Raw genomic sequence first — 24,626 nt, forward strand, 5'->3', positions numbered from 1 at the left:
CAGAGTCGACCGTTGCTGTGGGCCCCACCCCTCACCGCCGGACCCCGCCGCCGCCGCCGCCGTCGCCGTCGACTCCCCGCCGGCGTGCAACAAATCCACTCCATGGCTCCCGCCCACTCCACCGGCGTGGTGCGACGGAGGCGAACGAGCAGATGAGGAGGAAGAAGGAGAAGGCGCAGCGTGAGAAGGAGGCCGGCGACGACAAAGGGCGCTACAAGCGCGGCGTCGAGCACTACGCCCGCGCCGCCGCCCTCGACCCCGGCGACATCTCCCTCCCGATCAAGTGCGCCAAATCCTACTTCGACATGGACCAGGTCAGGCACCCACGCATGGACACCCCTCGTCTTCCTCCCCAATCCAATCCAATCCAATCCAAATCCATCCCCAATTTGCTACTAGTATAATTTACCTTATTCGTTTCAGTACGAGGAGTGCGTGAGGCGATGCGACGAGGCGGTGGAGAGGGGAAGGGAGCTTCGCTCCAAGAAATCGCTGGTCGCGCAGGCGCTGTTCTGGAAGGGGACAGCGCTGCTCAATCTCGCAGACTGCGCTTCGGATTGCAAGGCGGCGATCAGGGCGCTAAAGCAGTCGCTGCATGAGCATTATAACAAGGCGACGGAGGCTAACCTGGACAGGGCGGAGAACGCCATGGAGGAGCTGGAGGAGCTGGAGAAGGAAGCTGCCAAGCACCACCGAGACAAAGGTTTGGACTCTCTCTCTCTCTTTTCCACTCTTAAGGAAGAAGCAGAATCGTTGATCAAGAGACAGAGTACAGTTTAATGTGAGGTTTTGGATTATGGGGAAATGAGGAGTGCAAATGGGTAAAAAAAAATTGTTTGATTCCTTGTTTGGAATGTTTTTAGAGGCTGGACCTTGGGGGAAAGAAGAGGGTTTGGGAATCTTCAGCTCATGAAAAATACATAGGTCACAAAACTATATAAACAGTCTTAACCCAATTCAATCCCATGGCATACCAAACTGAAAAATCCTTTTTCATCACATCTCAAGTTCTCATTGAAAACAACAACAACAATCTGATCCATCTGAACTGTGCACAGCGATTGATTGCTCTGTACTGATCGTCTGGCGCTGTTGGTGTTAGTTCAGTTGACATCCGCAATTGGATCAGATACCTATATTGTGGTACTTGCTATTTCTACTCATGTAGCCATGCATGTAGGATCGCTTGTCCTTTGTTAAGTGTCAAGTGTTCTAAAGTTCTAGGAAGTTAATTCTGTGATTTAACTTGATATTTGCAAGGACAAACATAATTATTACGAGTAAATTACAGAAAACAACAAACCTCTAGTGCTTTGTTAAAAACACCATGTTTTAGTGATATTTGTAATAGTAAGCATTAAAACCACCTTTTAGCAACTAACTTGCCAACAGACCAGATAATGTGGATAGGGATGTCATCTTGGCTGGGTTACGGCCTTAGAGCAAGTTTAATAGTAGAAGTGATTGTTACCTCTAACCTTTTCCACATCATCTACTAATCAATTGGAAGCAACATTAACATATACAATGCGAGTTCTAACACACTGGTTCCAAATACTAATTTTATTTTATTCATTTGCTCTCGATCTACTCTTCATCTTTTTTTTTTCCTCTAGAAGTTTGTGTACATGTTACCTTTTGCATAAGGGGTGGCTCATAGGCTCCTCCTTTCTCTATTCCCTTCTTTCCTCCACCTCATCAGTGGCATCCTGGGGATAGATGTTAAGGTCGTGTACTTCCTCTAGAATTTGAACTTTGCAACAAGTGTTCTGGTTGTTACAGTGGAAGTGGAGTAACTCAAAGTAAGCTGAATATCTGGATGGGGCATGTATTGTAGGACTATTTGTCTGCATCCTTTCTTAGTAAAATGCTAATTGCCATCTCATTGAGATGTACAAATGCCGCTGCTCAGTATGTACACACATTGCAGGCAAAGAACTTCTCAGTCAGAAAAAGTACAAGGAAGCTGCAATCCAGTTTACTAAAGCCATAAAAAAGAATGCATTGAATCCCAGAGTAAGTATTGATACCACTAGTGGTTGTGAGTCGAAAGATATTTTGTTCTTTGGTGAAAGATATGTCTCGAGCTACTCCTTTTTAAGTTTTGGCATTCATTTTTTATGCCCTTTTATGATCGGTCACCCAGAATTTTAGTGACAGAGCTAAATGCCGCATCGAGCTAAATGCATTGGCTGAAGGGCTTGAAGATGCAGATAAAAGCATTGAGTTGGATCCTACATTTTGGAAGGGATATCTTCGTAAAGGTGAAGTTCAGTTCTTGATGCACAATTATGAAGATGCTATGACAACTTACCTAGACGGTTTGAAATATGGCCCCCAAAAAACAACAATTTATGATGGAATAAAGAGGTACATTCCCAGTCCTCTGTTATCTTTAGTGATCTCATTTTGATTATCTGAAGTAACCTTTTGTCCGGTTTAGATGTTTAGAACAAATTAAAATGGCTAAGGACCGTGATGACAGGGCTAAGGACTTGTGGGAGGTATTGACCCATTTACTTTCTTTCTTTTAACAAGTCTTCCATGATAACCTGTTGCTTTTTCAGACAGAAAGGAATATGCCTTGCATGTGTGGTCAATTCTAGTTTAGTAAAAATGAGTTAAAAGGGTCACATATCTGGGTAATACCGATACTGCTCCTCATAACTAGAGAGATTTCTTAGATACCAAAACTAGTTCCACAAGTGGGAGTAGGATTGACAATTCATTTGTATAATTGTATCTGCTCTTGAGATTTTCTACGATCATTGAGAGATATTGGTACCAACTGCTAGTCAAGATATATATACTTTTGCAATTGACAGGAAAGATCATCATCCAATCATTTCTTGTCAAAAGTTAGATTGCATAGACTATAGGATGCAAGACAACATTCATCATCCATTTACTCTTGCTGCTGCTGCTAAGCTTGCTTGCTATTGGCAATCTTGGAACAGACCAATGCCACTGTATTTAGTACCAATTTGCTTACTCCCAGCCACCCAAGCAGAATCTTCATTGAAACCAACACTCCCTTGTCATATGATAATACTTTTTGACATTTTTTTCCCTATAAGAAAGTATGGGATGTTGCAAGCCATTAAATACACCCATAAATCAAAGGTATCTATCTGAATTATATGAATGACGGGTGTTTGGTTTGTGCAGGCATTCAAAAAATCGAGTTCTAGCCAGGTCGAAAAACTTATGATGCAGCGCGATGTCGTCACTGTGGAGCTTAAGTCAGCCAAGGAGCGTAACGCAAATCTAGAACAGCAACTCTCAGAACAGATAGGCCGTATTGAACGGCTCCTGTCGATCCAAAACAGTGAACCGCCACATTTCATCTGTCCTATATCTCAGGTGAGTGGAAAACAATCATTTGATTTTCTTGGTTCATGCTGGTACTACTTTTTTTTCCTTGAAAAATACTGCCTACTGTAAGAGTATAATCTTTGTACCATTGTCCAATGACTGACCATAACATTACTTATATACGTGGTCGAAATTCCAGGAAGTCATGAGTGATCCTCACTTCGCAGCGGATGGACACACCTATGAAGCTGAGCATATCAGGAAATGGCTCAACGATGGACATGACACATCTCCAATGACCAATGACTGACTTCAACACAAAAAACTCACCCCCAATCACGCACTGCGCTCTGCTATTCGGGAGTGGCACCAACAGCGGAACATGAGGCATACTTCTCCGTCCCTTCTCTTCTAGTCACCACGGCGCCAACAGCTTCTTTTGTGAATTTGTGTGAAGCAAGTTGTAACTATGAAAAGTTAGCCGCAGTTTTGATCCTTGCTACAGAGAGAGTACTTGCCGCGATATGGCTAGACCGCAATCCACATTTTGTAAAGAACCATCATTAAGATTTAGTACTAAGTTTGTGACATCGTATTTCAGATATTATTCTTGTTATATGTACTTCTGTATGTCTCACTTGTGTTGGATGGCTAAATAGATGAATGATATTTATTCGAGGGTACACATGAATAAATTAGCTATTATAAAGTTAAACAATAGACTTAAAATTATATTATATGAAATTCGTATATATATTGTTAGATGCAAATAGTATGCTCTCTAGTTCATCATGTAGTTTCAAATATTACATGAATCAATCTTGCTTGTAGTCAACATAACTGATTGACCATGGTTTCTGGGCTGAAGTACAGGACTGACGGACACGGCGACGGGGCTTACAATTTCAACCCAGATGAATAGAATGGATGCAGAAACCAGAATATGGCAAGAAAGAATGTCTTCTGGGAAAAAAAAGACATGTTGAAAATAGCATGGATGCTCCAGTAAAGAGAAAGGTTTGATGATCTTCAAACCTTCCACTAAGAATAAAATCATGTTCTCTTGTAGTACTAAATCCTAATTGAATTGACTAGTATTTTTTTTAGCACTATGGTACAGATACAAGACACTACAGACTTGAATTGCAATTTATTCAGTACTTTTTAGTGAAAACTACAAATCTAGGGACAAATGCATAATGGAATAATTTCAGAACCATTCTGATTTCTGAACATCAAACAAAACAGAACAAGTGTAGGATAAGATGAATTTATCGCATGGAGCCAGACCTGATCATCCACTCAAATTGCAATCAGTTCAGACAAATATGGACAGAAATTTGGGGATAAAACAGATTACTTCGGTTGCAATTTCAGAATAACCAGCAGTTACATTGCAACTAAGAATTAACAAGAATCTAAGACTACGACATGACAAAGCGACGATCTAATAATTAACAAGAACTGGTAGAACAGGACAAGTCCCTACGAATCAAGCAAGAACCAAAGGAGGGCGGATGGCCTAAGCGCGCTCGCCGCGGATCCGGCGCGCGAGCTGGATGTCCTTGGGCATGATGGTGACGCGCTTGGCGTGGATGGCGCACAGGTTGGTGTCCTCGAACAGCCCGACGAGGTACGCCTCGGCGGCCTCCTGCAGCGCGGCGACGGCGGAGCTCTGGAAGCGGAGGTCGGTCTTGAAGTCCTGGGCGATCTCGCGGACGAGGCGCTGGAAGGGGAGCTTGCGGATGAGCAGCTCCGTGCTCTTCTGGTACTTGCGGATCTCACGGAGCGCGACGGTGCCGGGCCTGAAGCGGTGAGGCTTCTTCACGCCGCCGGTGGCCGGGGCCGACTTCCGCGCCGCCTTGGTCGCCAGCTGCTTCCTCGGCGCCTTGCCGCCGGTGGACTTGCGCGCCGTCTGCTTCGTGCGGGCCATCGAGAAGGAGGGAGGAGAGCTTGGCGCGGCGGAGAAGGCGAGGCGGCGGCGGCGGCGGCGAGTGAGTTCTTTGGATTTGAGACTTGGCGGTGGTGGATTGAGACGGTGGGATTCGGGTGTTTAAATAGGCGTGAAATTTGGGAGGGATTCGCATTCGCATTCGCATTCGCGCGCAGTGAAAATGTTCGAAATTTGGGCGAAATTTTGGGGGTTTGGAATTTGGGGGAGGCGCCGACCCGCGCGGGATGCGAACGAGATCCGCGCGCAGCTGCTCCAACCAATCACAGCGCAGAGCTCATGCTCCCACGGATCGCGATCCGCGTTATGCCCCCGAGATCAAATCTGCACCGTCCATTCGAACGCAATCGTACGGCGCTGGTTCCGCGCGGCAAAAAAAATCCAATCCTATTAAAAAAATTGCATTTGAAACAGCGCCAAAGTTGAAACACTGTAGGGATGTATGCAAAACCTAAGCATCGGAAGACTGGCCTGCTTCGCAAGAAGGCCCAGGCCCTCAACCCATAGGCCCATCTCGCCTCAGATCATGATGCATCATCTCATCTTCCTCGCATGGGCCTATCCTATGTATGGGCCAGAAAACTTAACTAATATCAGGCCCATCCATGTGAAGGGCCGGGAGCTTGGGCTTTTCCAGACGCCTGGATGGGAAAGTATTGCTGGCCCGGCCATTTTTCTCAATTCCTACCGTACGCTGCCACTCATCGCTTAAGGCCGTATGGAAATAAAACCGCCGTTAAATTTCCTGAAATTGGTCATACTGTACTTGGTTAATGATAACACCGAGTATTATTTTTACAATATTTTCAAGTTATTACTACAAATATATTTGGCTGTGCCGAAATGCACAAATAACTTTCTTTTTGAAATCTCGCCATGAATTTGGAATGGATTTTTTTAAAAAAAGGAAATAACATTTTTTTTTCATGTAGTGGAAATAGCAACTAGTACATGGTTATGGAGAAAACACACATATTAACTCGCACGAGTTCTTTCGACTAAACGCGTTTTGAAACTCCTTAATATTAATAAAGACATTTTTTTATAAGCCCAGCTGCATGCTGTAGTGGAGGGTTGGAGACTTAAGTCGGTCAAGAAAGAAAGTGAGGTCATTATGCCCCTAATGGCCTGATTAATTAGAGGTGAAGCTACGTCGGTCGAGCTTATCTGCTAATCATCCCTGAAGAGCCAAAGAGTTTGTACGCTGCCCTTTGGCCTCCATCCATCCATCCATGGCTCCCGTCGTCTCCCGCGGCGGCGGCGGCGGCGGGCGAGCGAGCGATGGGGCCGAAGGAGCGGAAGGAGACGGCGCAGCGCGAGAAGGACGCCGGCGACGAGGCCTACGGCGAGGAGCTGTACAAGAGGGCCGCCGCCCACTACGCCGCCGCCGCCGACCTCGACCCCGGGGACATCTCCTGCCTCATCAAACGCGCCAAAGCCAACTTCAGCATGAACAAGGTCAGTTCACTTCCAATCCCACACACAATTCCGCGAACAACCACTCTGATTCACCTCGCCGCTCGCCGCTCGCCGCCGGCGCGTTTCAGTGCGAGGAGTGCGTGGCGTACTGCGACGAGGCGTTGGGGAGGAGGAGGAGGAGGAGGGACGCGCGCTGCGGCTGCGACGAGAAGCTGGCCGCCGACGCGCTGTTCCTCAAGGCGCTGGCGCTGCTCAACCTCGCCGTCTGCGCGGCGGATCACGAGCCGGCGATCACGGCGTTGGAGGGGTCGCTGGAGCTGCGCCCCGGCAGCAAGGAGACGCGGGCTAAGCTGGAGATGGCGAAGAGGAACAGGGACGCGTTTGCGGAGCAGGAGCGGCTCGATCAGGAAGCTGCCAAGACCCACCGAGACAAAGGTTTGTGACTTTTTTATTTTTTTTCCTCTTCCCCTCTTGACGAACAACCACTAAATTCATCCCTAATCATACACACCATATATATATGTAATTGTGCACATCGATCAACACATCGTATGTAGTAATTGTGCACATTGATCAATACTCTGTACCGATCATCTGACGTTGTTCGGTTTCAAAAAATAATCTGACATTGTTGATGTTGATTCAGTCGAGTCCACAATAGGATCAGGTACCCATCTATGTGGAAGAATCACACGCACACACTGCTATGGAGTACTTGCCATCGCACATGCACGGATTTGTAGTCACCGGTGGTGAGTTACTACTCCATAAGCAGAGCAGCTGTCCTGCTCCCATCTGTCTGTTGTGCTCTTCTGTGAGTGTTTGGTGTAGTGTGGAGCGCTTTGCGCCATAGTGTGCTTTATGCTTCTTTCTCAACGATCCTGTTGTTGATTCATGTAAAATTGTAAAATGTAATGCTTTCTCCCAATCTTAATATAATTGGTCGGCGCCCTTCTGCTGTCCCAGCGGTAAAAGAAAACTGTAGTGCATTGCTAAAACACACACATAGGTGTTCTCCAAAAAAGGAACAAAAGGAATACATAGGTGTATCTTCACCACCGCAACTATATCAAAGTGAGCTGGATATATGGGACGTGTAGTGTTTACAGACTGTGCAGTAGTCTATGTCCATTCTTTCAGCATGATATAACCAGCTCCTAGTACTAGTAAAATGCTAAATTGACATTCCAGTGAGAAGTGCAAATGCTGTTACTGAATCTGAATGTATATACACATTGCAGGCCTAGAACTTCTCCGTAAGAAAAAGTATAAGGAAGCAGAAATGCAGTTTACTGAAGCTATAAAAAGGAATCCAAGGTATCCCAAGGTATGTTATTGATACCACTACACTAGTTGTATAACAAGTCTAATGAAAATTTGTTCTTTAATTGGTGAAAGATATGTCTCCAGCTGCTCCTTTTTAATTTTGGCATTCATCTTTTCATGATCGATATGATCACCCAGAACTTCAGTGACAGAGCTCGATGCCTCATCGAGCTAAATTCATTGCCTAAGGTGCTTGAAGATGCAAATCGATGCATTGAGCTGGATGATACTTTAGGGATGGGATATCTCCGTAAAGGTCTGGTTCAGATTGCGATGGCCAAATATGAGGATGCTATTGCAACTCTCGTAGACGGTTTGAAGCATGACCCACAAAATCTCAGTATTCACAACGGCCTAAGAGAGTAACTTTCCAATCCTCTGTTACCCATATTGTTTGCTTTTGTTATTATTATTTGAGGTAACATCTTCTCTGGTTTAGATGTGCAGCACGCATTAAAATGGCTAAAGACAGTGATGCCATAGCAAAGGACTTGACGAAGGTATTGATCCGTCAAGTCTTTCTTTTAACAGGTCTTCCATGGTAATTTGTTTTGTTTTTCACAATGAAAAGGATATGTCTTGCATGTGTGGAAGTAATAACCGGTCAATATAGCCATATGTTCGTATGCTCACAAGGTTCTCTTATTTTGGGAGTTATATACCTCTTCATTACTCGAGAGATACTCTCCACAAAAGGATGTACCGAAACTAATCTTACAAGTGAGAGATTATCTATGTTCCTGAGTTTTTCTACAATATATGAAAATATAGTTATTTTGTGTTAGTTAGGTTCTATGTAACACTATAAGTTTCAATGACAAAAAGATTCTTACTTTACTACACCTTTTGTCTAATCAAATCAGTTTAAAATCTTTACATCTTAAGTAGTAGGGATCTTCAAATAATTGGGAGGCACATACCTTTTAACATATTCTACTTTATCAGCAAACTAATGGATATCTTACATACTTTCAGCACCAAAGAAAAATAGAATGTCTGCATAAACAACTGAACGAAGGTGAGAACAAAGCATCCAAGGAGCGCTCAAGGCGGATGAAATCTGAAAAGCTGGTAAATTTATTACTGTTTTACTAAGTGTTATATATTAATCATTTATGTCTGCAAAGTAGCTTGACCGGAAATATATCATCATACAATCGTTTGTTGTTGTGAAAAGTTTGATTCTATAGGGTGCATAACAACATTCACTTTTTTTTAATTTTGCAGCTTTGCAATTTATCAGTTGCTTGATTTTTTCCTAACTGTTTGTCACCTACACTAAGGTAAGGTGCAAACTAGACTCGCGCAAATAATAAACTAAACTTGCGGAACATAGGAGTTAGATTTTGTAAGTTTAAGTTAGAATATTGTTTGTCTCACAAAAAGAAAAAAAAACATAAATATGAGTAATTGGATATTGTCCTAGTGTTAAAAAAAAAGTCAATTGACAAATAGACACAACAAACCCTTGATTTTGGCGTTCCAAGAAATGGGTGATCTTGGAGCAGACCACTGCCACTTATATACTGCAAATTGCCTAGAACCAATATACTTCCCAATGACTTTTTCCCTAAAGAAATATAAGATGTCACAAGCTATTGACTACACCCATAAATCAAGATGTCTATCTAAATGGCACTCCCTATGAATGACAGGTGTTTTTTGTTTGTGCAGGTCAAGACATTGTCAAGCCAAGTTGAACAACTTAGGTCAGCCAATGAGCGGAATGCAAATCTAGAACGCAAACTCTCAGAATGCAGAGAGCGTTTTGAACAGCTTCAATCAATCCAAAACCGCATACTTCAACATTTCACCTGTCCTATATCTCATGTAAGCCCCCCCCCCCCCCCCCCCAAAAAAAAAAAAAAAACCCTCAAAAAACTATACCAAGTGCCATAAAAATGCATAGCTTGTTTTTAACTTTTGCAGACATAGATCCTTTGCAATATTGCTCCTGCAGTGACAACTTACGATAACTAGTTACTGTAGGTGTAATACTACAGAGAATCCACACCCATTTTGTGACTGATGACTGAATAATTTACGTGGTAAAAATAATTTCAGGAAGTCATGAATGATCCGCTTATGGCAGCTGATGGACACACCTACGAAGCTAAGTTTATCAGGGATTGGTTCCGCAGAGGCCATAATACATCACCAATTACCAACGTCGAACTTGAACACAAGAAACTCCTTCCAAATCACGTGCTGCGTTCTGCTATTGAGGAGTGGCACAAATAACACAACATGATGCTACTTTTTGTGAAGTGAACAACTATGCTTTATTAACAAACCATGATATAGCCTTTCAATGAGCAGATTCAGATTTGCAAACTGAGTTTATGCGTGAATTAAACTACGAACATTTTGTAATAATTTATTATGGATTCGTTTGATGGACTAGTTGAAATGTTTGCTCTATTATAAACGAAAATACTGTGCAAATTTAGCATGCCTTGTCTACGCAGGTATATAATTCAATTGATGCTGGTATGCAACACTAACGCATCATTCAGTAAGAAAATGAGGACACATTAAATCCTGTGGACTCTGATTCTCTGAAATCTGAAAGGCATTCTACAAATTCATTTCAAGTCTTTCATGAAAAACGGGTAAAACAAATGGCCAGATTTGAACATGGAAGACCGATTTCTCATTCATAATAATCAGATCAACACTTCACAGCCATTCATTGCAGGTTTGCAACAAGTTACATTACTACTACTACCGAGCAATTTTCTGGTAAGCTCAGATCAAGCGGCTAAAAATCAATCAGGCGCGCTCACCGCGGATCCGGCGCGCGAGCTGGATGTCCTTGGGCATGATGGTGACGCGCTTGGCGTGGATGGCGCACAGGTTGGTGTCCTCAAAGAGCCCGACGAGGTACGCCTCGGCGGCCTCCTGCAGCGCGGCGACGGCGGAGCTCTGGAAGCGGAGGTCGGTCTTGAAGTCCTGGGCGATCTCGCGGACGAGGCGCTGGAAGGGGAGCTTGCGGATGAGCAGTTCCGTGCTCTTCTGGTACTTACGGATCTCGCGGAGCGCGACGGTGCCCGGCCTGAAGCGGTGGGGCTTCTTCACGCCGCCGGTGGCCGGAGCAGACTTGCGCGCCGCCTTGGTCGCCAGCTGCTTCCTCGGCGCCTTCCCGCCGGTGGACTTGCGCGCCGTCTGCTTCGTGCGGGCCATCGAGGAGGAGAGGAGAGGAGAGCTTGACGCAGCGGAGCTTTGGATTTGAGAAATTTCGCGGCGAAGTCGGCGGCGGCGGAGTGGGTTGAGAAGGCGAGGGAGGCGACGCGTTTATATAGGGGGAGGCTGGGGTTTGGAATTTGAGAGCGCGAAAATTTTTTGGGTTTGGATTTTGGCCGCGGGGAACCAGCGCCGTTGGATTGCGTTCGAATGGACGGCGCAGATTTGATCTCTGGAGACATCACGCGGATCGCGATCCGTGGGAGCATGAGCTCTGCGCTGTGATTGGTTGCAGCAGCTGCGCGCGGATCTCGTTCGCATCCCGCGCGGGGCCCCCCCGCGCCTCCCCCAAATTCCGAACCCCCAAAATTTCGCCCAAATTTCGAACATTTTCACTGCGCGCGTATGCGAATGCGAATCCCTCCCAAATTTCACGCCTATTTAAACACCGCCGAATCCCACCGTCTCAATCCACCACCGCCAAGTCTCAACTCCAAAGAACTCACTCGCCGCCGCCGCCGCCGCCGCAGCCTCGCCTTCTCCGCCGCGCCAAGCTCTCCTCTCCTCCTCCTCGATGGCCCGCACGAAGCAGACGGCGCGCAAGTCCACCGGCGGGAAGGCGCCGAGGAAGCAGCTGGCGACCAAGGCGGCGCGGAAGTCGGCCCCGGCCACCGGCGGCGTGAAGAAGCCTCACCGCTTCAGGCCCGGCACCGTCGCGCTCCGTGAGATCCGCAAGTACCAGAAGAGCACGGAGCTGCTCATCCGCAAGCTCCCCTTCCAGCGCCTCGTCCGCGAGATCGCCCAGGACTTCAAGACCGACCTCCGCTTCCAGAGCTCCGCCGTCGCCGCGCTGCAGGAGGCCGCCGAGGCGTACCTCGTCGGGCTGTTCGAGGACACCAACCTGTGCGCCATCCACGCCAAGCGCGTCACCATCATGCCCAAGGACATCCAGCTCGCGCGCCGGATCCGCGGCGAGCGCGCTTAGGCCATCCGCCCTCCTTTGGTTCTTGCTTGATTCGTAGGGACTTGTCATGTTCTACCAGTTGATGTTATTATTAGATCGTCGCTTTGTCATGTCGTAGTCTTAGATTCTTAGTTGCCATGGTTGCAATGTAATTGCTGGTTATTCTGAAATTGCAATCGAAGTAATCTGTTTTATCCCCAAATTTCTGTGTTCATCTTGATCTTGTGAACAGATTGCCTTTGACTGGATGATGTCATGTTCAGAATGTTTCTGAAGTTATTCTAATTTTATGTTTCAAATTGCAACCGAAGTAATCTGTTTCATTCCCAAATTTGTGTGCTCATCTTGGTCTGAACTGATTGCAATTCGAATGGATGGTTAGGTATGTGGCTGCATATGCTATATATTTCGGTTATCCTAGTACTTGTCCTGTTCTGTTTGATATTCAGAAGTCAAAATGGTTCTGAAGTTTTTCGATTGCTTCAGGTTTTTGTTCTGTTTGCTGCTATGGATTTGCAGCATTTGTCCCCAAGATTGGAAGTAGTAGTGTTTTTCTCAAAAGGAAAAGCATTGAAAAAAATTGCAGTTCAAGTTTGTTATATCCATACAGAAAGGCAAGTACTCTATACTGGTCTGTTTCATAATGGGCAACATATCTTATGCACACAGTCCCTCACATGTACACACGTGCACACCAACTAAAAAATATCACCAAAAAATCTAGAAAAAATCATACACATACTTTAAATTGTATTACACCTAGGGTTAAAATCTTAACGTCAAATTCATTATATTTTAGCCGTAACAAAAAAAACAAAAAATCTGACAGTTTTAAGGTTGCAATTTTGTCAGAATTTTATCTTTTTTGTTATTCTCTATGTAGAATGAATTTGAAGATGCGACTTTGCACGTAGATGTAATACTATTGAAAGTATATGTATGAATTTTCCTAGAATTTTTTGTGATAATTTTTAGTTGGTGTACACGGTGTGTACACGTGAGGGCCTGTGTGCATAGGATACGCTCCCTTCATAATGCTCAAAATCTGCAATTCAAGTCTCGGTACTGTAGTACTATGTATTAGGTGGATTTACAACAAACATGATTTTATTCTTAGTTGAAGGTTTGAATATCAAACCTCTTTATGTACTGACTAGTGACTACTGAGACTTTCATACTATTTACAACATCTCTTTTCCAGAAGATGTGCTTTCTTGTCATATTCTGGTTTCAGCAACCAGAATATGACTAGATTGGTGCTGTGATTATGCTATGGGCTGACCCGGCAAAAATTATGCTATGGGCTGTAGGTGGCAAAGTTTGGAAAGATCAAAAGGTGGATATGAATATGAGCCGCTCATCAAGGAAGCCGCTATGATCTTGTTTGCAGCTTCAGTCGCATGGATTCCATCCCAGCTCACGTAGTTCTGTGGATCAGCACAAGCTTTTGCGGTTACCGTTTGGCCATTCAACAATTTGCTGCTTCCACAGTACACATCTGGGTTGAAATTGTAAGCCCCATCACCGTATCCGCAGCAAGCCTTAGTCCCATACTTCAGCCCTGAAACCATGGTCAGTCAGATCAGTATCAGAATAATTGTTAACAATAAGCAAGGTTGTTTCATGTAATTTTTGAAACTGCATAATTTACTAAACTAGAGAGCATACCATGAGCTTTAGGATGGCGAAACAGCTCGAGCGTCACCGCGTGTTTGTCAAGATACACAATAGATGCATCCTGCAGCTTCTTCCGAACCTTGGCCAAGCTATTGTTCAGCAGTTCATTGTAGTAGGTCACTGCACTGTTGTAGGTTTTCATGCAACCATATCCATCCATGTCATTGCTGGTATGCGGGAGTTTCGTGAGGAATGCCGGGTAGCATCCAATAGGCGCCATGTTGAACACCATGATGTTGCGAGCGCCAATGTTGTACAATTCCTGTGAAGAATCGAATAGGTGAGTATGGAATATGCAGTTAATTATTAATCTCCAATCTCTTATCTTTCCCAAGTTCAGCTAGATTCTACTTGCACTATTTACCTGCACAGCAGAGGAGATCTTGCTAACAACTGAAGGGAGACTTTGCTTGACCGTCTCAATGCTCTGTGATCCTAGGTTGGAGGTGAGATCATTTTGACCAATGTCAATTGTGTACAGAGCATTGTGCAGAACATCAGGTGCAGGAAGTTGTCCTGAAAATTAATTTAGCAAAGTTAGTACTAGTAGCATTCAGTAATCCATCCCTACAATTTATACAAAAGTTAGAAAACCATCAAATTAGCAATGCTATCTCTGTCAGTAGCAGATAAGATTGTTACTACTAGAAACAAAGCCATCACTGTTCATATCAATTATCCTAAAAATTCTCTTCAGAAATTCAGCAAAATCTCTCTGCACTGACGCAAGGCATGACTGAACTGTCTGAAATCTGAACAGGAGCATACCGTTGTTGCCATTGGAGGTGAGCACCTTGTTCCTGAGATCCTTCATCTGGTTGAGCTGGACGGCGAGGAAGAAGGGGCTGATCCCGGTGACGAACAGCGACGTGTTGGGCTGCAGTGCCGTGGACGCCAGCGTCGCGAAGTTGGCGCCGTGGCGGAAGCCGGAGCCGACGGACTGCAGGTAAGGACTCAGCAGCGGAAGCCCCATCGCTTGCACTGAGACGAACACACCACCATTTTATTCAGACGAGCAAATCCATGGCGCGGCGAGCAGAGGAAGGAGAAGGAATGAAGAAGACGTGCTTGGCTGCTTGCCTATGAAGTCGACGACGAGGCGGCCGTCGGAGGCGCGGCCGGCGGGGCGGCAGAAGTAGGTCATGCCGAACGGCGCCTGCTGCGCCGGGAAGGCGGCCCAGAAGCCGCCGGTGTCGGAGTTGGAGTCGCCGAAGTTGAAGACGGCCGGGAACCTGCACTGCCCCGCCGCACTCGCCGCCGCGACGAGCCAGCACATCGCCGCCGCCGCCGCCGCCGTCGCGAGCCACGTGATCCTCCTCATGGCGGAGAGAGAAGAGCAGATAGCTCGTAAGCTTCGATCGGCGATGGGCGGGAGACGGCGCGACATCTCGTCGTTTTATAGCGGAGAGAGGAAGGAGATGAGAGATCGTGGTGTTGGGCTGGAAATGTAATTTTCTTTTTTCTTTTCTTTTTTTCCCTTTTTCTGAGAGAAATTGAGACGGCATTGCAACGATTTTGTTTTCTTTTAGTGAGAGAAATTGAGACAGCATTGCAACGATTTCGTTATGGGGGAGAGATGGAGATGGAGATGGATTGTGGTGTTTGCTCTTGTTCATGCTCGTTGTTGCTGTCCAGTGATGCAAAGCTCATCCTCTGCAGAAAAAAGATAGTGTGGTGAACCAGTGATCCTCAATTCTATTCTCAGTCCCACAAAAAACAAATATAGGTCTGGATGTGACTACTATCCGGATCAGTTCTAGATTCGGTTTTTTACTTCTTTTTTTTGACTGAGGGAATAGATCACACGATAAGTTCTTCAATGACATTTCAAGTGTGGATGGAACAGTCACCGGCCGGCACATATTCTGGACTTCAAGTGTGGAGGGAATAGATCACCACAGTATTGCTTGTTTCATCTGCCCAAACCAGATGTGTTTTAGTCTGGCAAAAGGCAATTGTTAGCGTGTTTACTTACCATCTGGAAGTTGTTCATCACGTTATTGAACGAGTGATTTTGCCACCATGTCAAGTGACAACCAACCGTCATCCACAGGCATGAACTATCAGTAGTGAGCTCCAGCCAGCAAATTGCCACAGGAATCTGGTTGCTACTGTGCAGCACACAGCGTTCGGAGCTTACTGAACAACGGCGGAAAGAAATTGCTGAATCGACCAAAAAGGAGTAGCAAACGTATAGCAACCAAAATTTCAGCAATCAGAATCATCACCTACTGGCTCTATATATGCGACACAAAAAGCAAGGTTAAGTTTATGAAACCGCTTGGGAAGCACAACAATAGTCAGTTCATGAAACTCGTAGCGGAAATACACGTACAATCGCTAGCACTCGAAAACCATCATTAAAAACGCGACATGATGACGCTTGCCAGCATTAGGATGAACCTATACATGGGGGAATATGTGGAGAGTTTTGTTCTGGACTATGATGTGCCGATCAGGTGCTGGATAACTTTGTCAGGGTCGTTGTCGTGGATGGCCAGCAGCTCGGGAACATTTGAGGATGTGAAGCCCATCTCGTGGAGAGCGTTGTAGGATTTCACAAACTCCTTCACCTGCAAGTACATAGGATTCATCCTTGTCAGTTTCTCTCTCTTTTTTTTCCCACTGTCTACAAATGCTCGTAGCGATTAGAATGGCAGAAGGCACTTCTATCTCCCTGAGAAGTAGAAAATCGAATTCCACAAAAACTACCAACTGGACAGAATGGCAATCACTGTTTTGCTAGAAGAAGAAACCCTAGTTCTGCAAATACTGACTGTATATAGCTATCTTGGTGACCTTTGAAAACCTTTTTGAGTTATCAAAGCAATGGTTTTTGTTCTTGATGATATGTTGAAAGAAGGTAATGATAAATTACAAGATAAATAAGGGAAAAGGCATGCCTTCGCTGGATTATCTCCGTAGTTCAACACAGCAAATGAGACAGCTTCACGTCCAAGCCCCATGGATATATACTTGTCCACTATTGGATCCCCTGGAGTAGCCTGCAGAAGGGCAAAAATAAAAATAAGTTTTCTAGGGAGATGGCATTACATCTCTACAACTTCCTAGGGTACCTAACTTGTTATAAACAGCTGATAGTGCTATCATGTGAAAGGATGCCAAGAAGCGAGTAATCTCTTGAGAGTATCAGGGGTATTAGTCACCATTTGCCCAAGGAACTTTATATATCAGCCCTTGCAATGGATTATCGATTTTTCAACAACAGCCTGCTCCCTGATGTTAAGTACCTACCGCTATTTGTGTAATACACAATAATATATGGAAGACAATAATTATGTGGATATTATTACCACAGAAGTAGGGGGAGTTGTGAGTTTTGGGCCTCTTGGCGGCTGTGGTGGTGGTGATGGCTGACTCTCTATCACAAACTTGCTCCAGTTGGGGTTCTCCTTCTCAGCCTCAGCAAGAATTTTCCTTTCATACTCAAAATCAAAATTGAAGGTACTGCGAGGAATTTCTGTAAGCTGTGGCGGCAACTGAGGCTGCAATAATAAAAGCACACATTAGAGGATGGCCAATGATCAAATATACGAGGGAAGTGTAGATAATAAACGTTGATGCATTTAACAAAGAACGATGCATAAATATGCAAAATAGATGGAAGTTTGCAAGATGATGCCATTTGTCTCTAGAAAGAACAGCTAGGCAAGCCCAGTATATGGAACAAGTTTTTGAAGGAGCCCATTATAGTATGAATCATGTCTGCAGGCTACCAACTAGAACACCAGATTCACAGTCAAGGAATGGAATGGCCAATAAATAAATAAAGGAAAAGAACAAACAGAATCCATCCACAAAGTCTACTATACGGAATAAACTGCACTACCTATATCTTCTACGATGGGCTTCTAACAACATAATAGTCCATCAAGAAACAACTAGACCATTAAGATTTGTGAGAGATGCTTCAGAACATAATAGCCCCATGCAGATTGAATAACTAGAGGTGAATCCTGACTCCTGAGCTAATGCTACTAGAAGTCCATTATTTGTGAATATTTGTAGTGGAGCTATTTCCTCATCTGTAATTTTACACACAGAAGCACAAACCAATATACAGAGAGACAGTTTATAAACAACCATATCTCCTGTTACACTGCAACATAATATCTTCATTCCTTTCAAAAGCCAAAGGAGGATAATTTCAGCAGTTCAAAACTATCATGACGCTATGATCTATGTCTGCTTTCAATACACAAAAGTTAGAAGGCATCAATTTGAATCTGAACGAACAGTGTTTGGCTGTTTGCTAAGTAAACACCAGGTTACTCCAATTGAATTACCAATCTTAACTAAACATAAAGGGAATTTATACCAAACATCCTGCAGGCATTAAAATAGAAAATTTGGTACCAAAGCAGATGAACAATTCTCATGTAGGTGAATACAGCAAAGTGATGACTGAATAACAAACTTAGTGACTTACAGGAGGGGTTATCCGATATGCTGGCTTTATCACAACTTGTATGCCCACTGCAGAAACAACAATTAATGATGAATAACATGCTCTTGATAATTGGTAAAAAAGGAAACGCTACAGGGCAGTTTCTAAATCTGGCATGATACCAACAGTAAAAACAGGGATGTTCCAATATTTTTGTCTTCAAATAACTTTTGGGGAAAAAATTATATCGATGGGCCCAGGGAATTCTACAATTTTACCAACTTCGGCTATGGTGAAAACACCATTAAAACAAACACTTCGATGTTTTCACTCCCACAGTCAATGTTTCATTAGCAATGGTGCAGAAAGAACCATATGCTGTTGCATTTATTTGTCTTTGGCTAGTGAAAAAACACACATGCAGAAGGCAGATTTTCTCGCACACTTTAAAATATAGAAAGTACAGCATTTTTAACTAAACAAAGCTGTTACTTTTGAGAACTCAATTTTGTACATAACGAGACCATGTTAAGGCCTATACTGAGGTCAACCGGAACATATAAACAGTAGTAGAGCTAGTTCCCTTATCCAAAGACAAGGTTTAATCTAATTCTGTTGTTGTTGCTGATACAAGTGCCCAGTACGTCCCCTTTTTCATTGCTAGCTAGGAAGCATAGCATGGTGAACTAACTAATCACACCGATGTGCAAATGATTAAATCGAGGGAATTTACTGCATGACATGCCACCTAGAAACCAAATGGTAGTAGAAGTTCAATGCACAACTCAAAACCAAACTAGCTCAGTTTCAGGGATAAATCGCTCGGGATCACGATACCCCCTCCAACCGGATTACCAACATGAGATCTGCCAATCTAGCACGCAATCCAATCAGGTTAGAATAAGCTGTTCACTATTCGATCGAGTAAACATGACACGCAGTTCTCTCTTCTCCGCTACTGAGCGATTCACTATGCACAGAGCGGGGAGGAGGAAGGAGGGATTTACTCGATGTGGAGGACGAGGCGGGGACGGGGTGCGGAGCCGCGGAGACGGTGGGGGGGCCATGGTGGTGGTACGGCGCGGCCCGCGGCGGCTGCGGCGGGGGCGCGTTGGCGACGCCGTGGGAGGGCTGGCCGACGCGCGGGTAGAGGGACGACGACCCCCCGCCGCCGCCGCCGCCGCCGTAGGATCCGGAGCCCGGCCTGCCCCGGTAGTCGTAGTCCATCCTCGCCGCGCGCGCGCGCCCAAGCCGGTGGGGCTGAGCTCCTCGGGTGAGAGCTGACGCGCCTCGCCTCGCCGCCGGTGGATCGCTTCGCCGGGAAGGATGGAGGAGGACGCGGTTGCGGGTGGGGGAGAATTGGAGCGGAGAGGTGGACGGAGTCGCCATGGTCGGGGAAGGAAGAAGGCAACGTGATGGGCCGGATCACGAGGTGGGCTGGGCTGGGCTGTGCTCGCGTGGACGCCGCTTCGGCCAGCATCGACCGGCCTTGCGGTGGGTGGGCCTCGGCCTGCCTGTGCGTCGAGGGTGGGCCATGTAGGGAGGGTGGGCGTGTGATCCGAAGTTGATGACCACAGTAGGAATAAGTACACTTTAGCTCCCTTATATATCTCCAATCTAATTCATATCTCTAAATCACAATACCGGATATATTGAACCCCCAAACTATTAAAATTGGTGTAATTTAATTCCCTCAGGCTATATTCGGTTAATCCACAAGAGAGAGGGATTGGAGGGGATTTATTCCACACCTATAATAGTGTGGAATTATTCCCCTCAAACCCCTCCAATCCCCTTTAACCCCCCTCCAAATTAAACCGAACAAGGCCTCAACGGTTTTGGAGGGTGATGTGGCGCTTTGACTTGGTCCAACCTGTTTAGTTATTCTGTGGGACCCAACTGTCAAATAATCCTTATATTTCATCTCTTCCTTTCCTTTAACCTCCATCGGATCGGCGCCTCTTCCCCTTCTGCTCCGCGCCGGACCGCCATTAGGGATTTTTTTATGGGTTTTAGGGTGTTGCTGGAGCGTGAAGGGGCAAATTTTAATTATTTTGCCACTTGTCATCGTGGAGGGGTTGTCTGTAAATGTGTTGCCTACGTAGTATGCCACGTCAGCGATCAACAGTCAGCTCCAGTCAAGTGAAGTTTGGACCGGCAACAAACCATTAAACCAATATGACAGATCTAGATGCGTAATTTTTAAGTTTACGGACGTAAGTGATAGCTATTTTCAAGTTTAAAGACCGTCATGTATTTTGCTTTAAAAAAATATCACTTCTTCAATTGCTCCAATGTTATGATAGGTGATATACATGTCGACAACAAAGACTCGTAGTAATTTCGTCATCTTAAAAATATACCGGTTAAGTCTTTCAGATAGACTTATAGTATGCACGCTTTGTGGGAGTCCGTATTTGTATTTGTATAGTGTGATTCTAAAATAATAGTCAGAGTGGAAAAATAATCGAACTGACCAAGTGGCGAATCATGTACTCCCCATCATGCATGCACTCTTCCGTTAATTAAATTAGCGTGCAACTGGCGATGGCGACCGAGCCTGGCCAGTCTAATTAATTTCTCTCTATACTTAACTTATTATACAGATGCTTACAAATAATGCAAATATGTATCAGGTGAGTGGCGACGGCGCTCGATCACCTTCGATTTCCATTTATATGGCTGGCGTTTTTGTCCGTTGCGTTGGCTGCAGCGCAGGGGATCGGCATGGGTCGTCCGGCCACCGTACCGGCCGGGCTACCGGCTCGTTTCGCCCCGCGCGCGGCTCGATCGGCATCTCTGGATCGTTGCATGTCACCGTGCGCGCGCTGGCGTTTTGCGTTGTCCGGTCAGGCGCGCTAGGCCTAGCTATATATCGATCGCGCATGCAGGCTTCAGATTGCCCGGGTTTCACTCCCTTTCTCTCCCAGATACGCAGATATATAGTTAGATCACAGTTGACACATACTCCCCTACATGAGGTGGCGGATCTGTCATGGCCTCATGGGGCGGTAGGGCCTCGAGTACTCACATACCGATGTTACGACCATGAGAGTTTTCATTAAGCTTTTACTAAAATTTTCTATCATACATACATTATATCATTAGAATAAAGGTTATAGTTTTTTATAGTTTGTTCAGCCTTTTTTTATGTTCTATGAGTTCTCTTGAATACGCCTTTGTAGTTTTTATCCCATAAAAAATAAATCTAGTAGGGAGTGTAGTATGAGATGTGATAATCATACTACTAGAATTCGTCACATCTCATACTAGGGATGTGTTCATCCCCTCACATTTCCCAACTCACATCCTTCATGTTTCGCGTGCACGTTTTTCAAACTGCTAAACGATGTATTTTTTTAAAAGGTTTTTATACGAAGGTTGCTTTAAAAAATAATATTAATCATTTTTTAAAAACATAAATACTTGATTAATCATAAGGAAAAATATATAGCTCCGTTTTACGTGTACGGGAGATGAGTTTCCAACCTTACCTCTCGAACACAGCGTAGGTTTGTTTTATTAATATTCGTATTACTAGTGCTAGGATTATCACATCATTTTATTTTATATCGAACGAAATAAATAGTTGGAGTAGATCGTTTGGAAACGTTCCTGTTCAATTGATTCAGATATATAGCTAATAAGACATAGAAATATGAATAAATGGCCATACAAAAGTTTGTAGGTAAACTTGCATGTATGTTTCATTTGTAGTTAAAATGCTCATGTTGGAAAATATACCACTTACGGTAAAAGAAATCTCAAAACCAACTCTATATTTAAATTCTAAATTCTATTTTTTGGCTCTGTTACTAACCTATTTACAATTTCTAGTTTTTTTAAAGAAAAACTTTGCGCAAAAATTGTTCCTTCATCTTTTTTCCTTGAAGTGTGCAACTATTGTTACTTGTCAACATGTCGGCTCTATATATATATTGATACAAGTTGATCTGAAAGCAAAATGCTAACAGTTTCTTCCGTTTTCTTTCTTTAAAGAGATGCCAAAAAGTAGATATTTGGCGTCTACCTTCTGTTCCCAAGCGTATCTAAACTAAAACATGATGCGTTTAATTTGTCCGTGCTCCTTCAAACATGTCGCTGTACGTTGGCGATTTTGGCACGTTGCGTTTGAGAGGGAAAAAAAAACAAATTTGGGCGTCCATTAGGCGGCTAATCATTCTGCTGCGTTTGTGATTATCTCAATAGACATACATATATAGGGAGTGATTGATTGGTTTGCTCGTCCTGTTATGTCTTGATCTCGTCACAACGAAGAACTCTGCTGATTCCTTTTAGACCTTTGGCCGGCCATTATTAGATTAATTTCTCACACCTCAATTTGTTCTGAATACAATTCTCACATGAATTAATCTTGTGTAGTTTTATGCTGAATGGCTAAATAGATAAATAATTTATAATAATTATTGAGAGCACAAGCATGTAAATTAACTATTATAAGTTGTAAATGGATTTAAATCAATATAGCAGAAGAAAAGGGTAAATTCTTTTGTGATTAGGAGTGGTTGAGGAGCGCGCCGTTTTTACTGATTTGCTTAAACTGATGATTCAACAGCTGTAAAATGTACTCAACTGTTGCATGGTCAACCGCACATGGCGTTCGCATGGGCCCACACGTCGGTGGGTCATTTGCCGACTGCCGAGAGGAGGTGTCGCGTGGCGCGATTGCGATCAGCTGTGCCGCTTACACGTGGGCCGAAGAGATTAAAGACGAGCACCTTTTTTTTTTTACAAAAAAGTTGAATATTTACCGATCCAAACAACCAACAAAAAATAAAGGGAATTTAACTACTCTTACTATGTAAGAATTAAGAACATATCACCCGTAATATATGACATGCGGACCCTCATTTATATATAATATGCGGATCCAATAATAAATTTTTAGTTGTCACTTTTAAGATTGATAAAAGTTAAATATCTCAAAAATAAAACCCAAACAATCGGTGAAAGAAGATCTAACGGATGGATGGTAAATGGTAATGAGTAAAACAAATGAGAGAGATAAGAGTATATGCGTACATATGTGAACAAATCATGAGTAATTAAGAGGTTAAAGATTTTGTAAGTTAGGATCCATATCCTATAAAAATCCCTCAATTCTTGAGCCTTAAGAATCTCTTCGTCTAAATTTATTCTCTCTCCCTCCCTTCCTCTTTTTTCTCTCACTGCAACTACTACCTCTAACCTTTACCTGTATCGATCAATCTCCTCCTCCTCTCTTTCGTCTCCTCTCTTTCGTCTTCATTGATCAATCTCTGTCTTCATTGATTTGGTTGTTGAGAGCTTGATAAAGTGCGTAAAGATAGTGAGCAATGATAGAAGCCATCGTGGAGAAGAAGGCGCGAAGAATTGTGAGGGGGAGGTGGCATGTGGAGGCGAGCAACGAAGCGGCGGCGGCGGCGCCCGCCGTCGTTGCCGCGCCCGCGCCCAGGGTTGTTCGGGTTCTCTATCGAGACCACGACGCCACGGACTCCTCCGGCGACGACGATGGCGAGGACGACGCGCCGCGGCGTGCTCGACTCCTCGTGCACGAGATCCACGTCGCGCGGCAGCCGGTGGCCATGTCGCCAGCGGCGGCGGCGAGCTCCAGCCAGAGACGTCGTGTCGGCCCGATGAAGAGGAGGACGGAAGCTGCGGTGGATGCGATGGCGGCGGAGGTGGCGCCGGAGCGGAAGTTCCGCGGGGTGAGGAAGCGGCCGTGGGGGAAGTACGGGGCGGAGATCCGCGTGTCGCAGCAGAGCGCGCGCGTGTGGCTCGGCACGTTCGACACCGCCGAGGAGGCCGCGCGGGTGTACGACCACGCCGCGCTCCGCCTGCGCGGGCCGGCCGCCACGACCAACTTCCCCGTGACGCCAACGGCGCCGGCGCCGTCGCCTCCTCCCTCGCGCGACACCAACGCCGGCGCGGCGTCCGGGTACGACGAGTCCAGCGACGAGTCGCAGCTCGTCGGCTCGCCTGTCTCCGTGCTCCGCCCAATGCCGGCGCGCGCCACGGCCAAGAAAGAGGCCAAGGAAGAAGACGACTCCGCTCCCGATATCCTCGGCATCTCCGCCGGCGACGGTTTAATCTTCCCGTTCACCGGCGACGTCATGAATTTCCCACCGCCCGACGAGGACATGTTCGGCGGCGGCATCTCCTTCGGCGAGCCGACACCGCCACCCATGGTGTTCGACGACGACTGCATGGCACGCCTCGGCCACGTCCCCAACGACGACGTCGACGACGAGCACCCGGTGACGAGCTCGTACTTCCTCGACGACGATCTCGGCGACCTGCCGTCGTGGACGGAGGTGGACGGCTTCTTCAGCGACGTCGGCGGCGACGACCTGTTCGCCGCCGAGCCGTTCCCGGCGCTCTGA

General features: G+C 45.3%; 6 protein-coding genes and 1 pseudogene across 6 annotated transcripts; 4 read left to right on the top strand and 3 right to left on the bottom strand.

Moving 5' to 3' along the window:
- On the top strand, positions 1 to 3,988 carry LOC127776232 (U-box domain-containing protein 70-like). The gene is made up of 7 exons (XM_052302591.1): positions 1 to 314; positions 424 to 703; positions 1,931 to 2,016; positions 2,147 to 2,370; positions 2,444 to 2,504; positions 3,169 to 3,363; positions 3,515 to 3,988. The coding sequence occupies exons 1-7, from the start codon at positions 153 to 155 to the stop codon at positions 3,623 to 3,625; spliced, it is 1,119 nt and encodes a 372-aa protein (XP_052158551.1). The 5' UTR covers positions 1 to 152; the 3' UTR covers positions 3,626 to 3,988.
- A 658-nt stretch (positions 3,989 to 4,646) lies between these two features.
- LOC127776275 (uncharacterized) lies at positions 4,647 to 11,273 on the bottom strand. Its single transcript, XM_052302637.1, is given in 2 exon segments — positions 4,647 to 5,360; positions 10,740 to 11,273. Coding segments are annotated over 2 exon segments (978 nt in total). The 5' UTR covers positions 11,195 to 11,273; the 3' UTR covers positions 4,647 to 4,837.
- LOC127776231 (U-box domain-containing protein 70-like) lies at positions 6,442 to 10,688 on the top strand (annotated as a pseudogene).
- A 380-nt stretch (positions 11,274 to 11,653) lies between the features above and the next one.
- Positions 11,654 to 12,360, top strand: LOC127776234 (histone H3.2). The gene has a single exon (XM_052302593.1). The coding sequence runs from the start codon at positions 11,769 to 11,771 to the stop codon at positions 12,177 to 12,179; it is 411 nt and encodes a 136-aa protein (XP_052158553.1). The 5' UTR covers positions 11,654 to 11,768; the 3' UTR covers positions 12,180 to 12,360.
- A 1,064-nt stretch (positions 12,361 to 13,424) lies between these two features.
- Positions 13,425 to 15,156, bottom strand: LOC127776235 (GDSL esterase/lipase At4g01130). The gene is made up of 5 exons (XM_052302594.1): positions 14,916 to 15,156; positions 14,604 to 14,816; positions 14,200 to 14,351; positions 13,827 to 14,097; positions 13,425 to 13,719 (listed from the first exon to the last, which is right to left on the bottom strand). Exons 1-5 carry the CDS (start codon positions 15,154 to 15,156, stop codon positions 13,451 to 13,453), a joined length of 1,146 nt encoding a protein of 381 aa, XP_052158554.1. The 3' UTR covers positions 13,425 to 13,450.
- A 923-nt stretch (positions 15,157 to 16,079) lies between these two features.
- On the bottom strand, positions 16,080 to 19,606 carry LOC127776233 (uncharacterized). The gene is made up of 5 exons (XM_052302592.1): positions 19,251 to 19,606; positions 18,286 to 18,332; positions 17,150 to 17,341; positions 16,739 to 16,840; positions 16,080 to 16,408 (listed from the first exon to the last, which is right to left on the bottom strand). Exons 1-5 carry the CDS (start codon positions 19,468 to 19,470, stop codon positions 16,277 to 16,279), a joined length of 693 nt encoding a protein of 230 aa, XP_052158552.1. The 5' UTR covers positions 19,471 to 19,606; the 3' UTR covers positions 16,080 to 16,276.
- A 3,973-nt stretch (positions 19,607 to 23,579) lies between these two features.
- Positions 23,580 to 24,626, top strand: LOC127776276 (ethylene-responsive transcription factor CRF4-like). Its single transcript, XM_052302638.1, has one exon. The coding sequence runs from the start codon at positions 23,580 to 23,582 to the stop codon at positions 24,624 to 24,626; it is 1,047 nt and encodes a 348-aa protein (XP_052158598.1).

Source organism: Oryza glaberrima, chromosome 6 (assembly GCF_000147395.1).
Source record: "Oryza glaberrima chromosome 6, OglaRS2, whole genome shotgun sequence".
Taxonomy (NCBI): domain Eukaryota; kingdom Viridiplantae; phylum Streptophyta; class Magnoliopsida; order Poales; family Poaceae; genus Oryza; species Oryza glaberrima.

What these genes read in the sequence shown, in the direction of transcription:
- LOC127776232 (XM_052302591.1), top strand. Translation starts at nt 153, where the DNA reads ATGAGGAGGAAGAAGGAGAAGGCGCAGCGTGAGAAGGAGGCCGGCGAC. An exon ending in CCTACTTCGACATGGACCAG is followed by an intron (nt 315 to 423) that starts GTCAGGCACCCA and finishes TATTCGTTTCAG; the next exon opens with TACGAGGAGTGCGTGAGGCG. An exon ending in CAAGCACCACCGAGACAAAG is followed by an intron (nt 704 to 1,930) that starts GTTTGGACTCTC and finishes CACACATTGCAG; the next exon opens with GCAAAGAACTTCTCAGTCAG.
- LOC127776234 (XM_052302593.1), top strand. Translation starts at nt 11,769, where the DNA reads ATGGCCCGCACGAAGCAGACGGCGCGCAAGTCCACCGGCGGGAAGGCG.
- LOC127776235 (XM_052302594.1), bottom strand. Translation starts at nt 15,156, where the DNA reads ATGAGGAGGATCACGTGGCTCGCGACGGCGGCGGCGGCGGCGGCGATG. An exon ending in CACCTCCAATGGCAACAACG is followed by an intron (nt 14,352 to 14,603) that starts GTATGCTCCTGT and finishes ATTAATTTTCAG; the next exon opens with GACAACTTCCTGCACCTGAT. An exon ending in AGATCTCCTCTGCTGTGCAG is followed by an intron (nt 14,098 to 14,199) that starts GTAAATAGTGCA and finishes GATTCTTCACAG; the next exon opens with GAATTGTACAACATTGGCGC.
- LOC127776233 (XM_052302592.1), bottom strand. Translation starts at nt 19,470, where the DNA reads ATGGACTACGACTACCGGGGCAGGCCGGGCTCCGGATCCTACGGCGGC. An exon ending in CATATCGGATAACCCCTCCT is followed by an intron (nt 17,342 to 18,285) that starts GTAAGTCACTAA and finishes TTATTATTGCAG; the next exon opens with CCTCAGTTGCCGCCACAGCT. An exon ending in ACGGAGATAATCCAGCGAAG is followed by an intron (nt 16,409 to 16,738) that starts GCATGCCTTTTC and finishes ATGTACTTGCAG; the next exon opens with GTGAAGGAGTTTGTGAAATC.
- LOC127776276 (XM_052302638.1), top strand. Translation starts at nt 23,580, where the DNA reads ATGATAGAAGCCATCGTGGAGAAGAAGGCGCGAAGAATTGTGAGGGGG.